Raw genomic sequence first — 13,808 nt, forward strand, 5'->3', positions numbered from 1 at the left:
TTGCCTGCCATTGGCAACAGTGCCAGGGACGCATCAGAGGGGCCCAGCAAAGCTCAAAACAGCCCCTAGCCGTTGGGAACTGCCTTGTAACAGCTCCAAGGGGTCCTAAGCTGTATAAACCTCTTGAGTCCCCTCGTTTGAGATTAATGACTCTTATATTGAAATTTCTATCAATAAAAGCTCTCTTTTTGTTCTCTTAACTCTCTTGTACTTGTCATAATCGATCCTAACTAGCTAATTTGAGAAGGCTGCTAGCCTTTCTAACCCCTTTTAACGATGTAAAGACTACGCCGCACGGGTCAAGAGAAAACCCCCGTGACACGATCACCTAGATAAAGGCTGCAAAGGAAGACAAGGCAAGGAAGGGGCGACATCAAATAGGAAAAACCACAGCCAAGTTTCATAAAATTCAATGTTAATGGCTGCGTAGGGCCAAGGGGATAGGTGGTATCTTGAGGGACCCTTGTGGGGAAGCCAAAATCACATTCGCTAAGCCAATAGGTATGGCAGACTCTAATCTTGCAGAGATTATAGCAGTAAGAGAAGCATTGATCATTTTCAATGCATCAAAATGGAAGGATGAATGTGGACTTGTTATTGAAAGTGAGTCAAGCAATGCCGTTAAGTGGATTCAACAACCTGTTTTAGCTCCATGAAGGATTCGAAAGTGGATGCTACAAATTGAAAGATTTAACGAAAAGCTAGATGGTTGGATCATTCAACATGTGAAAAAAGAGGTAAATCATACGGCAGATGCTTTGGCAAAAAAGAGGGGTGGAGCTGACATTAGAATTATTGCAAATATTCTTGTAAATATCCTTTCTTTCCTTGTGTGTTGAATGGTTGCATGATGGTTGAGGAGTGCTGGAAAAGAAGGATGAAGATTGGTAAAAGAACATGCTGGATATATTACATACATATCACCCTGTTTCTTGAGGATAGATTGGTGATGAATAAACCTGATTATTGAGGTGGGCAAGACAGGTTTCGTGATGGGAATTTTGGTTTTTTTTTTTTTTTTTTTGAATTTAAGTGGGTCCTTGAATTTTGATATGAGATGTTTTTGTATATGGGATAGGATACTAGATCCTGTTCTCTGTTAATTTGTTTTGGTGCAGTGGAGTGGTGATGATTGATGTTCTTGTACATGAGTATATGGGGAGGGGCTTTTGATGCCTGCATTGCTTTTTGCTTGTGCAAAATGAATGTTTTTTGTCTCGACCTAGGATGTTTGCTCAAAGGTCTTTTGGGACAGGATACTTTTGTATAAGCCAACTTGAAAGGCTCTTTGTAAGGGGTAAATTTCATTCCCAGTATTTAATGAAAGCTTGCTTATGATTTTCCCAAAAAAAATCATGAGAATGCTAATAGCGAAACAACATCAAGATATATTAAATGTTGTCCTGAAAAGAAGACAATTGAAAGCAATTGGAGGTGACATATGGGCTGTTATTGAGTTATTTCGGATAGGATCAATGACTGCCACGTGTTGGCCCAATTGAGCCACACACGGCCATTTCGTTCAATTGAAACTTCTGATAATTTATTTTGGTAGAAATGGGCATAACTTTTAATCATTTTTCCCTTTCTTCCGTTTCTTTGCCCTTTCTTATTTTGCTTTCTTCATTCTTTGGCTTCTAGATGTTTTGCTTCTCCCCTCGATTTCTCCATCCTCCCTTTTCTTTTACTTTTCCCATTCCTTTCATCTTTTTGTCTTCTTTTTTCATTGCTTTTTTCGTTTTTTTACTTTTTTTTGGCTTCCTTAAATTGTTTTGGTGTTTTTTTCTTTGATTTGTTCAACCATTGTTCTTCTTGGTTTTTTTTTTTTACTTTTTTTTGGTTTTGATTTGTGATTTGTATTCTTTTCTCTTTTGTTTCTTTTTTGCATTTCGGTTTGGCTGTTGTATGAATATGTCTTGGTTTTGTGACTTCCATTTTTTCTTCTGTTTTGATCTGTGGTTTTTGTGTTGCTTTGGTTTGATTGTGTTAATTTGCTTTATGTTTTAGTTTTTCAAGTTGTATTTTGTTTTCATGTACTCATGGTTTGATTTTTCTTTCTTGCAAGTTCTTTTGTTCGACTTCTGTTTCACTGTTATTTTTCAAATTTGATTTTTCTTTTATTTATTCTCTTTTAGTTTTTATTTATGTCTTCTCAGTCGATGCTTTTGTTTTCAAGTTTTTAAGTTGTGCATGTAATGTTTTTTTTATTTGCCTGTTATTAGAAAATTATGTGTCCTGCCTTTTTCTTTTGTTGTTGTTCTATTATTGGTTTCATTCTCGCTTTTGCACCTTTTGCAGCTGACGGTTTTTGTCTTCTTAGATATTGCTGTTTCATTTCCTTGGCTTTTGTTGGTTTTTTGTGTTATTAGCTTACATTTTTTTTAGCATATCTATTTTTCTGATTGTCATGGTTTTTGTGTTTCTTCTCATTCCATCTGTCAATGAGTTTGCTGATTCCTTAGCCAAGTTCGGAGTAGGAAGAGAGCAGGATATGATGGTTGTGCTTTGTGATAACTAAGAATGACTTGTCCAGGTACATGGTTAAGATTTTGCTCTGTTGCTGATTCCTGAAGTGGCTGCTTTTATTTGGTTTTTGATTTTTTTTGTTTGTTGGTTTGCGTTGACGGGCGATTCTCTTTGTGTGATTTTGTCTTTGTCTTTTGAGGGCTGTCTGATGGTCCTCCTTTGGTTTTGGTGGCTTTGTTGAGGTTTTGATTTGTTTGTGGGTTCATTGGTGTCCTGCTGGTATTTTTTTTTGGGTGGATTTATGGATCTGCAGGTGGTTGTTTTCATGCCATTTAATGGGCTGCTTGCTGTGGTTTTCTCTTGGTTTTGTGGCCTTTGAGAATGTTGATTTTCGCATAATTATTATAAGTTAAGAACAAAAAGGAGAATGAAAATTGAAAGGGATTATAGTGAGCATTAAGGAGGAGAAAGAGAAAATGAAAGAAAGGAAGGAGAGCTACTGTGTCGTGGTGCAAGAAGAAGACCAGACATATGCTGCATGGTGATAGAGCAGCTGTGGTTAAGGAGAGAAATTCATAATATGGAAAAGCATGGCGATGTTACAAATGGAAGAAAGGATATTTAGGTTTAGGGTGCTCAATTTCCAATTGCACTTCTAAACAAGCTTTATACGAGTATTTAATGGAATCAAGTCTAAGTTTATCTATGTTTGAACTTTATTAAAATGAATTCTAGAATTTTGTTCAGGTTTGTGTGTTTATGTGGTTAAACGAATATAAATTAGTTTAACTTAAATCTCTTCAAAAACTATCTGTCTAATGTCTTGATTCACTTACATTATTATCTATACAGATTTTAAATATTAATAATTAACCAAATACTAACAATTATATCAAAGTAAACTAGATATTAACAAATCTAATTTCAGAGATATAAAACAAAGTACCATTACAACTTACAAATGAAAATTGAGCTGAATATATATATTCTTCTTCTGTAATTACATCACATGAACTGCAAAGGCTTAATTACATTATCACACAGCAGCGACTCGGGCGAGGTGGTGGTGGACCATGGGGACGTTGAGGATGTGGACCATGGTGTTGATGAGGCCCAAACGGTGGTGCATACGGCTGCGGCGGCCCTGAGTGTGGATGATGCGGTCCATGTGGTGGCCCCGGGTGTGGGTGGTGTGGAGGATGTTGCATATCTTCTTGCACTTACCTACCTAGCTCTTTCTCTTCCCTTCTTATACTTTGATGTGCAGCAAACTGTTCGAGAGAACTAACGAACATATATTGTTCACGCTGGTACACCTGCCGAATATATATACATGAAAAGACAAAAATGAATCACGTTCTGGTTTTTCTATTTAAGATATTTATTTGTTGGTTTCTAATGTATATTTATGGTTATGACTCTCAATTGATTTAAGGCCAAAGAGAATTTTTGTAATTTTGTTAATGAAAAAGGATAAGCCCATCTGTCTCAATTCTCATCATCTTCTCCCTGTAAATGTTTCATCACCGTCCGCGTCGTTGCTCAAGTTTAAACGTGATCCTGAATGGCCCACATGCTGATAAGATAAGCTGGAGCTTTTGACTTTTTCTCTCGTATGGGACACACTTGCTAGAAACAACATGCAACACACGAGCTGAATTGCAATACAAGAAACAATCTAGGTTGCTATCAACATTATGATTCCTTCTAAATTTTAATATGCAGCATCTAATATACAAATTTTGTCACATTGTTAATGGGATTGATTTCATTAGAAGTCTGTTAAAAATACATTTGACAGCAATTTAATTTAAATGATGAAAAAATTTTCAGATAACTATATTTTCAAACAATTTTTGATGGAAAGTTTCATTTGAATTAAATATACAAAAGAATTGGAATATATTTTTTAAAAAATTTGCAAAAAAATTTTTTTTATGAAATTTTCAATGAAACTTTAGAAAATTTGAACAGAAATTTTGAATATGGTAAAGAACATGTTGACATCAGACCAAAATTTATTTGAATACTTGTATAAAATGAAGAGAAAAATGACAAACCATTTGGTTCGGTACTTAAATTTTTGGATTAGTGATTAATACAAGAGAAACAATTCTCTTCTTTATTTTCCTTTATTTATGTATCCACAGATGCCAAGATTCAACTTATAATTTTTAGGATATCGAAAGTGGATGGCTATAATTTGCTAAGCAGCACCGGATATATCAATAGAGCCTGAAAATTTCACATATTGAATGGATACGAGAAGAATGCATTGTGCTGAACGGATATATATATATATTTGACACTTCAGAAGAGGAGAATTGGTTAAGGGAACGGGGCCTGAAATCTCAGTTAAATGAATAATTAAACTGATCAAGATTGAAAGTTATGGCTTCGTTTCTAATTAATTGCAATCCTCTGCTTTTAATTTTATAGAAAGTAAATGTTGATATCACATACTTTGTAAAATACTTTCTAATATTTTACTTAATCTCCCTGGGCCTGTATCAGATACAAGTGCAACCGATGGAATTAAGAAGCTCAAATTATAAGGTTAAATTAAGAAGCTCAAATTAATTTGTAACATGCTTTTATAATTTTATCAGATATATCGAAGCAAAATGGAAAAGAACCCCACGGCTCCAGAAAAGAATGTTATGGAATATAAGCAGAGCAAATCTTGTACATATACGGTATTAGTCCATATACGTTTATTTGATTAACATAGCATAACACCCCGTACAAATTAAGATCAGGATTTCACTTTTCACTACTACAAAACATACATGATAGAGCAAACCAGCATTTTATTTTAGTAAAACGATAGCATTTGTGCATGCTTAGCAACGTCCGCCATGGCCGCCATGCGAGCCACCACCATGGTGACCAGGACCGCCTGCTGGAGGACCATGGTGACCCGGACCACCTGCTGGAGGTCCATGCTGACCTGGACCACCTGCTGGAGGTCCATGGCCCCCCTCCGGGCCACAACCATGACCAGGACCGCCTGCTGGAGGTCCATGTTGGCCCGGACCACCTGGAGGAGGTCCATGCTGACCGGGACCACCTGCTGGAGGTCCATGGTGTCCACCGTGGTCGCCGCCCGGGCCACCTACTGGATGTCCATCATGGCCTGGTGGAGGTCCTTGGGGACAGGGAGGAGGCGGAGCCTGATGCTGATGAATCCCTGGTGGTGGAGGTCCGTGAGGATGATCGTGCATCTTATCTGCTGTTGTAGTTGGTATCGTTCTCTGCTTTGCTTCTTGCTGGTGCGGTGAAACGGTTTGAGAGGACTATTGGATTTATAGTAGTGCGGTCCTTGTTTTCATTATTTTTTGGCCAGAATGGTCCCAGACTTGCAGATAAGGTTATTACCATGAGAACTTTGGTCGGAGGTTGTTAATGCATACCTTACACGTTGTTGACGTGACCATTTGTTGGGATATTTCCATTGTTATGTGGTTGTTATTCTCCATTGACATGATGAGGCCAACAACCTTATCTTTCTTAATTTCTTTCTCAGAAAATGATTTTCATCTCTAAAATTTTGTTAAGAATATATTTACAGTCCTTCCATTTATTCAGAAAATAATTAATCCATCATATTAAGCTGAATCTGAGTCTTTAATGCCAGCCCAAAATGTTTGTCTAGAGCTTTTTTTGCCCACTAATCACAAACCAATACAATGCGTCTAGGACAAGTATTCATGAAGTCGTAGCCTTGCAAGCCTGAGGAAACCGCTTAGCCCAAAAACAGCTCCTGTACTTGAGCTTGAATCCCTCCAAACTAATTACTACGTGATTTTGTTTTGGCCAAGTGTTATATTCCATATGATATCAAATCCAGAAAACGTGCTAGCTAATTAAAAAAAATTGTGACATTGTTGTCTTGATGTATAAACTCATGACACTAAGATATCAATATAAATAGGTAACCACGTGACTCACTTGATGAATTCACAGTAACCGGAGCTTCAATGTCATGTATTGTGCTTTTGTAGTTTATCAATATAAGTTCAAGTATTGCCCAATGTGGGAGTTGAGTTAATTATAGCTTATTAAGGTTCGAGGAGTATGTACGTGGTCGGTGAGGCATATTCGACTTACCTGCCATGCCTTTTGCTCAAATAATTGAGCATTTCCACAGACCAAAATGGAATAATATTCAGCCCTAAATTAAAAGGATTGTCAAAGAAAACCAAAATTACCAATTAAAAGCAATGAAACATCATAGTTCATGTATAGGACATGATCATAACAAAGCAAAAATAAACATGCCCACAACGTAAATAACATAGAGCAATATTTATTACTGTAGTAGTAATACTTTTTTATTACATCATATTTACTCGTCACTTAAGTAAAAATAAGATCAGAAAATAGGACCCTAAACACCAACTGGTTAAAAGAGCACATCAGTGAGGTAGCACAAACTATTTAATCCTACGTACCGCTGGCTACATAATTTTACATATGCATTAAGCCAATATGATTAGCAGTGGAGGGATTATGGACGCGGTTTGTGTGGCTCAGCAGGACCTGGTGGAGGCGCTCTGGGACCTGGGCCAGGTGGAGGGGCATGAGGACGAGGAGGTTCAACATGCGGTGGACCTGGAGGCGGAGCATGGGGTGGTGGGTGGTGGGGATGGTGGGGGTCTGGTGGTGGAGGATTATGCATCTTTTTCTTTCAATATTCTCCTATGCTGATTCTCTTTCAGATAGTGTGATGTGGCGTATACGAAGAGCTTGTGAATTTATAGTTGTAAATACCCCCAGGATCACTTAAGGTAACTTAAGCGAGAAGGTTTTTCATCTTTTACAACTACAAGTCAGACCCGCGTTTGGTTTCTGGTAGGTTTCTACCTAAATTTCAAGGAGTTTTCTGGAAGATAAAAGTGCCCTGCAGAAACTTCTTTGCAGTGCTGATGACACATTTCAGTGTGTTACATTTCCCGTATGCAGTATCTACATCTAGTCTAGCTCTTAACAACGAGTGATATGATTAAGAGGAAATGGGTGCAATCGTCATGGACCATGACCAAAGCTCATCATTAGCCCATTAGCATCCAACTCCCATACTAATTTCTCCCTTTTGGGCCATATGACTAGTTTCTTTTCTTTTCTTTTCTACTTCTACTTAGCTTGCACTTTTTTTTTCCCTCTTTTCTAGTGTAGCTTAATAAAAGTAGGCGCATGTACTTTGTTTTTCCTATGCTTTGCATAAAGATATAAGTATTAGATTCTAATACTATATATGATAAGTTTCAAATAAATTTTGTTATTGTTTAGTGATTTAGAAGATATTATTACATACTAAATTTGTATTGAAATTGTTATGAGCATATTAATTTCAACGTAAACATTTGAACTTGAGGCTGGAATAATAAGTCAAAAAATTAGCATAGGTAACTTAGTTTAGGGTGGGTCATAGGTGAGCGAGGCTAGCAAAGATGGGCTGGGCCGGAATGCCGGCTGCGCCACACTCTAGTCTCTGGCTGCGAGCGGATAACGTTTTTGCAACGTATACTACCGGCGCTGGTACTAGTATAGTATGCTTTTTGAGTTTAGACTAGACCGGAGTCTATTTTCCTAACAAGAAAACGTCAATACTCCACTGCCAGTCTGCCAGCCATGGTTTCATTTTGAATTCTAAAGTCCAATGGCTGCCTCATCCGTTCCCCTTCATCACGTCGGCGGTTGCTTCAGCTATCCCCGCCGGGAAAGGGAATATCATCATGGACGTGGGTGGTCACCAACGCCAAGAGCCAGTTATCCTTTGAGACCCATTAATGCTTCAGTGGAAACTCCTTTTCCACTCTTTCAGCCTCCCCCACTTCAGCAATCTCCCTCTCAGGTAAATGCTCATTGGCTTATCAATTGAATACTTCTGTTCCTTTTTACTTTTGCTTTTGAGTTTTTAATACCTTCCCTTCCTTTGCTATTTTTGCCGTGTTCCTCACAGCTGGAGCCTGCCGACCCTGATTTCTACAAGATTGGTTATGTTCGAAGTATGAGAGCTTATGGAATAGAGTTTAAGGATGGACCTGACGGTTTTGGAGTCTATGCCTCCAAAGATGTTGAACCTCTGCGTCGTGCCAGAGTCTGTTTTTACCTTTTACCTTTTTATCTCTCACTCATTCTTTCCGTTTAGATATATCAAATTAACTTCTTTCCATTCTCATACTCATCACTTCCTGCCTGCATCACCAATTTCGTGTGTTTTTTATTTTGTATTTGCTTCCTAACGAATGGCATACTGTATTCTACTAGTTATAATATTCCAGAATGATATTTTTGTGTTTGGTAACTAAGCTTCTGCACTTGACTGAACAGGTTATCATGGAAATACCTTTAGAATTGATGTTGACAATAAGGCAGAAGCAGCCATGGATGTTTTTCCCCGATATAGTGCCAATAGGTCATCCCATATTTGATATAATAAACTCAACCAATCCTGAGGTAACTGAAATTTTCCTAGATTTCGAACACTTATTTATCCTCGAAGAATTATGCATTCCTTATTCAATTTGGTGAATGCACTAGCACACTATTTAAAACTTTTACAATAACACTAGTCCTTTTGTTCTTTCATTGTAATTTATGGGTATTTCTCTTGGCAGACCGATTGGGATCTGAGATTGGCATGCCTTCTTTTGTATGCATTTGATAGGGATGATAACTTTTGGCAACTATATGGTGACTTCTTACCTAGTGCAGATGAGTGCACTAGCTTGCTTCTTGCTACAGAGGTGTGACAAATTGGAAGATGCGAAGCAACAATCATTTCAATGTTTATTTTCTTGCTTTTACTTTGTTTTGAGTTCTTCATTTAATTTTTTGGCTAAATTACATTTTTGGTCTTCAATAAAATGAGGGGGGAGGGAGATATAATTTAATGAGGGCATAGAAGCATTGGATATGGTAGTTCAACGGCAAAGGATTTCAATTGTTGAATGTCAAATATATGCACACACACACATACAATTCATAATGTTGTGGAGAACTTTAATTTTGGACAAACTGTTTGTTAGCCTTGCTTTTCATAATTGTAAGAGTCACTTATTAGGAAGCAACTTGCTGTACTCACAACTTGCTCCATTCATGCAGGATGACCTCTCAGAACTGCAGGATCCTGGCCTTGCTTCAACTATGAGAAAACAACAACAAAGAGCATTAGAATTTTGGGAAAAGAACTGGGTATAAGCTACCTGTCTATCATATATGGAACTAAGAATTTTCCCTCTCACCATCCTCTCATATGTTTCAAGAAGTTCTTGCTTACTTTAATGATAAATTGTTTGTGTGCTTAACCTCACTCAGCATTCTGGAGTTCCCCTGAAAATAAAGCGCCTTGCTCGTGATGCTGAGAGATTCATTTGGGCTGTTAGCATTGCACAGTCACGGTGCATTAACATGCAAGTTAGGATTGGTGCACTAGTTCAAGATGCAAATATGCTAATTCCTTATGCTGGTAATCTTCCTACATGAGGCTCCTTGTGATGTTGTCAATGTATTTCTTGTCTGTAATGGTCAATCATAAACTAATGCAGGGCCTGGTAAGATTTTACTTATCCTTTTTTTTTCTTTCGGACCATTCTGTAAACCAGTATTCCTTCATTTATTGTCCTCTTCTTTGTCCTAAATGTCTTTGGCCTGTTTTGCATCAGTTAATACCTCCCTGCCTTTTCTAAACTTTGACTGCCTTCACGTTTCCTTTAAATTATTATTTATCTGAGCTGTCTTATATCTTAATATGCTTTTCATGTATTTATTTGTCATGGCAGATATGCTAAATCATTCATTTCAGCCAAATTGTTTTCTCCACTGGCGTTTTAAGGATCGCATGGTTGAGGTGATGATAAATGCCGGACAGAGGATCAAAAAAGGAGATGAGGTATTGGTATTCCATGTTATCTTTTGAATTCTAATTTTGTTGAATTATTGGAGTGAATGGTCTTGGTCCAAGGGGAATTCTTCACTAACAAGGGAGGTCCAACTACCATTATTTGTAGTTTTTTCCCAGAAACATGAACACACCTGTGCAGAACCTAGTGGAGTCTTTTGCCAGTACTAGCTTAATTCATCCAAGTTTATACTCAATGAAATTTGCAACTTTTAGGTGAATAATTGGTTGTTATCTTTTCAGGATTTTTCACATTTCTCTCTTCTCTATGGTTAATTGGCCATTGTCAATATCAGTCTGTCTCAAATATCCTAGACTTTCTTCTTTATAGATTTAAAATTAAAAATCCGATTATGTGATGCACCTTTTAAAATCTAATCAAATGTGTTGGAGTCTCTTGTGGCTATTGGAGCTTATGTAAATTTTGCTTGAAATTATGACTTACTCAGATTTAATACCCTTCTTTGGGCCAAAATATGCCGCCTTCTTGTTGTCCTTGCTATATACCTTGTAAAGCCATCAACCGAATTAGGTCCTAACGATGCTTTTTATTTACATTTTGGGGTTTGTATCCACAATTCCATAAATTTTGGCAGATGACGATCAATTATCTGAGTGGACAGCAGAATCATATGCTCATGCAACGATATGGCTTCTCTTCAGCTGTGGTAATTAGCTCCAATCTTTAATTTTTGATCTGAATATGTAAAGCTGTTTTATATTAACCTGATTTAACAGAATCAGGAAAAAATCTGACGTCCTCGCAAATAAAGCAAAAAAACATTCATCTTGTAATCATATCTATAAGTCAGTTTTGCAAAAAATTAACTCATGAGGCTTGACGATTGCAGAACCCGTGGGATTTAATACCATTCTCTGGAAATGCACATATTCACTTGGATTCTTTCTTGTCAGTCTTCAATATATCTGGTCTTCCTGAAGAGTATTATCATAACAGTATGCGTCATTTTAACTTTTTAGAACTTTTGGAATGAGAATGGTAGTTTTATATGCATAATTCAGCACCTTAAGCATTACAAATTTTTATCAGGTCAGTTAGCAGATAATGGAGATAACTTTGTCGACGGGGCAGTCATAGCCACTGCACGAACATTGCCCACATGGTCAGATGGTGATGTTCCTCCAATCCCTAGCATAGAAAGGAAAGCTGTGAAGGAGTTACAGGAGGAATGTCAGCAGATGCTTGCACAGTTTCCTACAACTTCTGAGCAAGACCAGAAGTTTCTAGGTGAACATATTTCTGTCTTAAATGGGTGGAATCAACAGTCCTTATGCTTGATCCATATTAGAATGTTCAGAATTTTAATTCCTTGAAAAATAATGCGTTCAAGTTTTCATGGTTAAAGTGCGGTTTAAGCTGGCAATATGAAAACTTCTGCTAATAGTTTATTACCATTAGAATTTTAAGATCTGCTACTTATCTTCTGCTAAAATTTAATTACTATCAAAATTGCAGTACTTTAAATTTGAAATCTGAATTATTAGTTCAAAAAAGCTCTAAATCTTCCGCCTTTTCAGTTTTTAGGTATTATGTTGATGCCAATTTTCACTAGCTCTGAGGATTTATACGGTTGTTGAAATTAGAGAAAACTTGTTGTGGAGGCTGGGGCTTGAAATGGCCTCTATAAGCAGAAAAAGTGTTTTAACTTTAAAATAATGCATGATCATCTTGAACATGGCTAAATTTTATTTGAGTGTTTTTTGGATATATGATGCTGTCTTCTTCACCCCTTAATTTTCTACCAACAGATTCTCTGCCTGAAGCAAGGACGCTTGAAACTGTGATTAAGTATGTGATTTTGACATAACATACTTCTTCTCATGCATTCAGGTTTTAATTCTTAAGTACAGACTGAGTTGAAGTCACTCTTATTCTTACATATGCAGGTACAGATTGCACCGGAAATTGTTCATAGAGAAGGTCATCCAGGCATTGGACATCTATCAAGAGCGAATATTGTTTTAAATGAGTTTCGACTTCATAGGATCGCAGACAGTTTTGTTCAAGAGCCGATGTCAAAAAGCCAATAAATTGCTAATTTAGAAAGAATGATGAGTAGTTGGGAAATTTTGTGAATGCAGAAAATATTATGTCAATCTATCCAAAAGATAAGGTATCCATTTTTCTGTTTCTTCTTGTTCACCCCATCTTATCTGTCTGTATCTTTAGTCATACTTGGATCGTTGATTATTAAGAAGCGGTAATGGAAGCATAATTGGATTAACTGGATATATAGTTTCATCTGATCTTCCTCATTGGTCCATTACAGTAAACGGTTGGGAAAGAATATTGATTGCTAACTGGATTTTCACTAAGTGGTAGATTTGATTAAAAGGCAATTAGCCCCTAGCAAAGAAGCACTCATCTTTATTTGTTTATTGCATTCCATCAATTTTTGTATATTCAAAATATCATTTGTCATTTTATAATCACTAGGATGGTGCCCGTAGCTATGCTACGAAAAAAATCACAAAAAATATTAATTATGTTAAAGTTGATTTCAATTTGGTACTTTTAAAAGAGTTTGTAGAGAAAGCAATATTGTATTAGTCAACTGCATGAATGTCCGGTTTTTACTGATAGAGGAAAAAATAAACTGGTATTAATTGAAAATAATTATTTGCTCTGGTTTCAATTATCGGAAACTTGCATCTACATATATGATTATAAAACAGTTGAATATTACGAAATGAGAGAGTATATAACATATACTATTGGCAGATTAAGATAAACAGTTGTACAATATAAGACAATCGTATAATATAAAGATTTTATCAATATAAAATAGTTACTAATTTATAATAATATATCTTTTATATATAAAATGAATGGTTAAAGATTGTCAAATTTAGTTGATTTATTTGTTCAATGATGATATGTGTTATGTATATTAAGAAATGAATAAACCTTATTGATTTTTTTATTTTATTCAATGAATTGAATGAATATTTATTGAAATTTAAACATTCATGTATAAAAGAGATGTCTAAATACTATGGATTCAGGTTCATGCAGAATAAGAGGATATAAATAAAAAATAATATTAAATTGTAATTGATAAATATTAAATGAATCTATATTATAAATATTAAAAATTAAAAATTATTGTTTTCAAGTATTTTTTTTACTGAAATAAATAAAAAAAAAAACCCTTCAAATGTAAAAAAACAACGTAACTTTGACATAAGGTGTAAAAAAAAATTAATTCAATTGATAATGATAACCAATTGACCTAATTAGTTATTTTATTTAAAACAGAATTTATCCAAAAAAGATGATAATCCTATCAAAGATTATTAGATGTATAATAAACTATTAAAAAATGAGAAAATATATAACCTATACTATTAATAGATTAAAATAAATAGTTGTAAAATATAAAGTAACAGTGTAATGTAAAGATCCTATCAATAT

The 13,808-nt window shown here is 35.8% G+C and overlaps 1 protein-coding gene and 1 long non-coding RNA gene across 3 annotated transcripts; both read left to right on the plus strand.

Annotated features, from left to right (window-relative positions):
* Nucleotides 1-1,562: 1,562 nt before the first annotated feature.
* Nucleotides 1,563-3,837, plus strand: LOC108663168 (uncharacterized). Its single transcript, XR_001929162.2, has 2 exons — nucleotides 1,563-2,533; nucleotides 3,514-3,837. It is a non-coding gene; the product is annotated as an uncharacterized LOC108663168 (long non-coding RNA).
* A 4,171-nt stretch (nucleotides 3,838-8,008) lies between these two features.
* PTAC14 (plastid transcriptionally active 14) lies at nucleotides 8,009-12,524 on the plus strand. 2 transcript variants are annotated; one of them, XM_007013615.3, is made up of 12 exons: nucleotides 8,009-8,323; nucleotides 8,432-8,569; nucleotides 8,803-8,928; nucleotides 9,090-9,218; nucleotides 9,577-9,666; nucleotides 9,790-9,940; nucleotides 10,254-10,363; nucleotides 10,969-11,040; nucleotides 11,224-11,329; nucleotides 11,424-11,621; nucleotides 12,143-12,182; nucleotides 12,281-12,524. In XM_007013615.3, exons 1-12 carry the CDS (start codon nucleotides 8,129-8,131, stop codon nucleotides 12,357-12,359), a joined length of 1,434 nt encoding a protein of 477 aa, XP_007013677.1. In that variant the 5' UTR covers nucleotides 8,009-8,128; the 3' UTR covers nucleotides 12,360-12,524. The 2 variants fall into 2 exon arrangements, with proteins under 2 accessions (XP_007013677.1, XP_007013678.1); XM_007013616.3 differs by lacking the exon at nucleotides 9,090-9,218.
* The last annotated feature ends 1,284 nt before the right edge of the window (nucleotides 12,525-13,808 follow it).

The sequence above is a fragment of the Theobroma cacao genome, chromosome 9 (genome assembly GCF_053813885.1).
Source record: "Theobroma cacao isolate CCN51 chromosome 9, ASM5381388v1, whole genome shotgun sequence".
In the NCBI taxonomy this organism is placed as follows: Eukaryota; Viridiplantae; Streptophyta; class Magnoliopsida; order Malvales; family Malvaceae; genus Theobroma; species Theobroma cacao.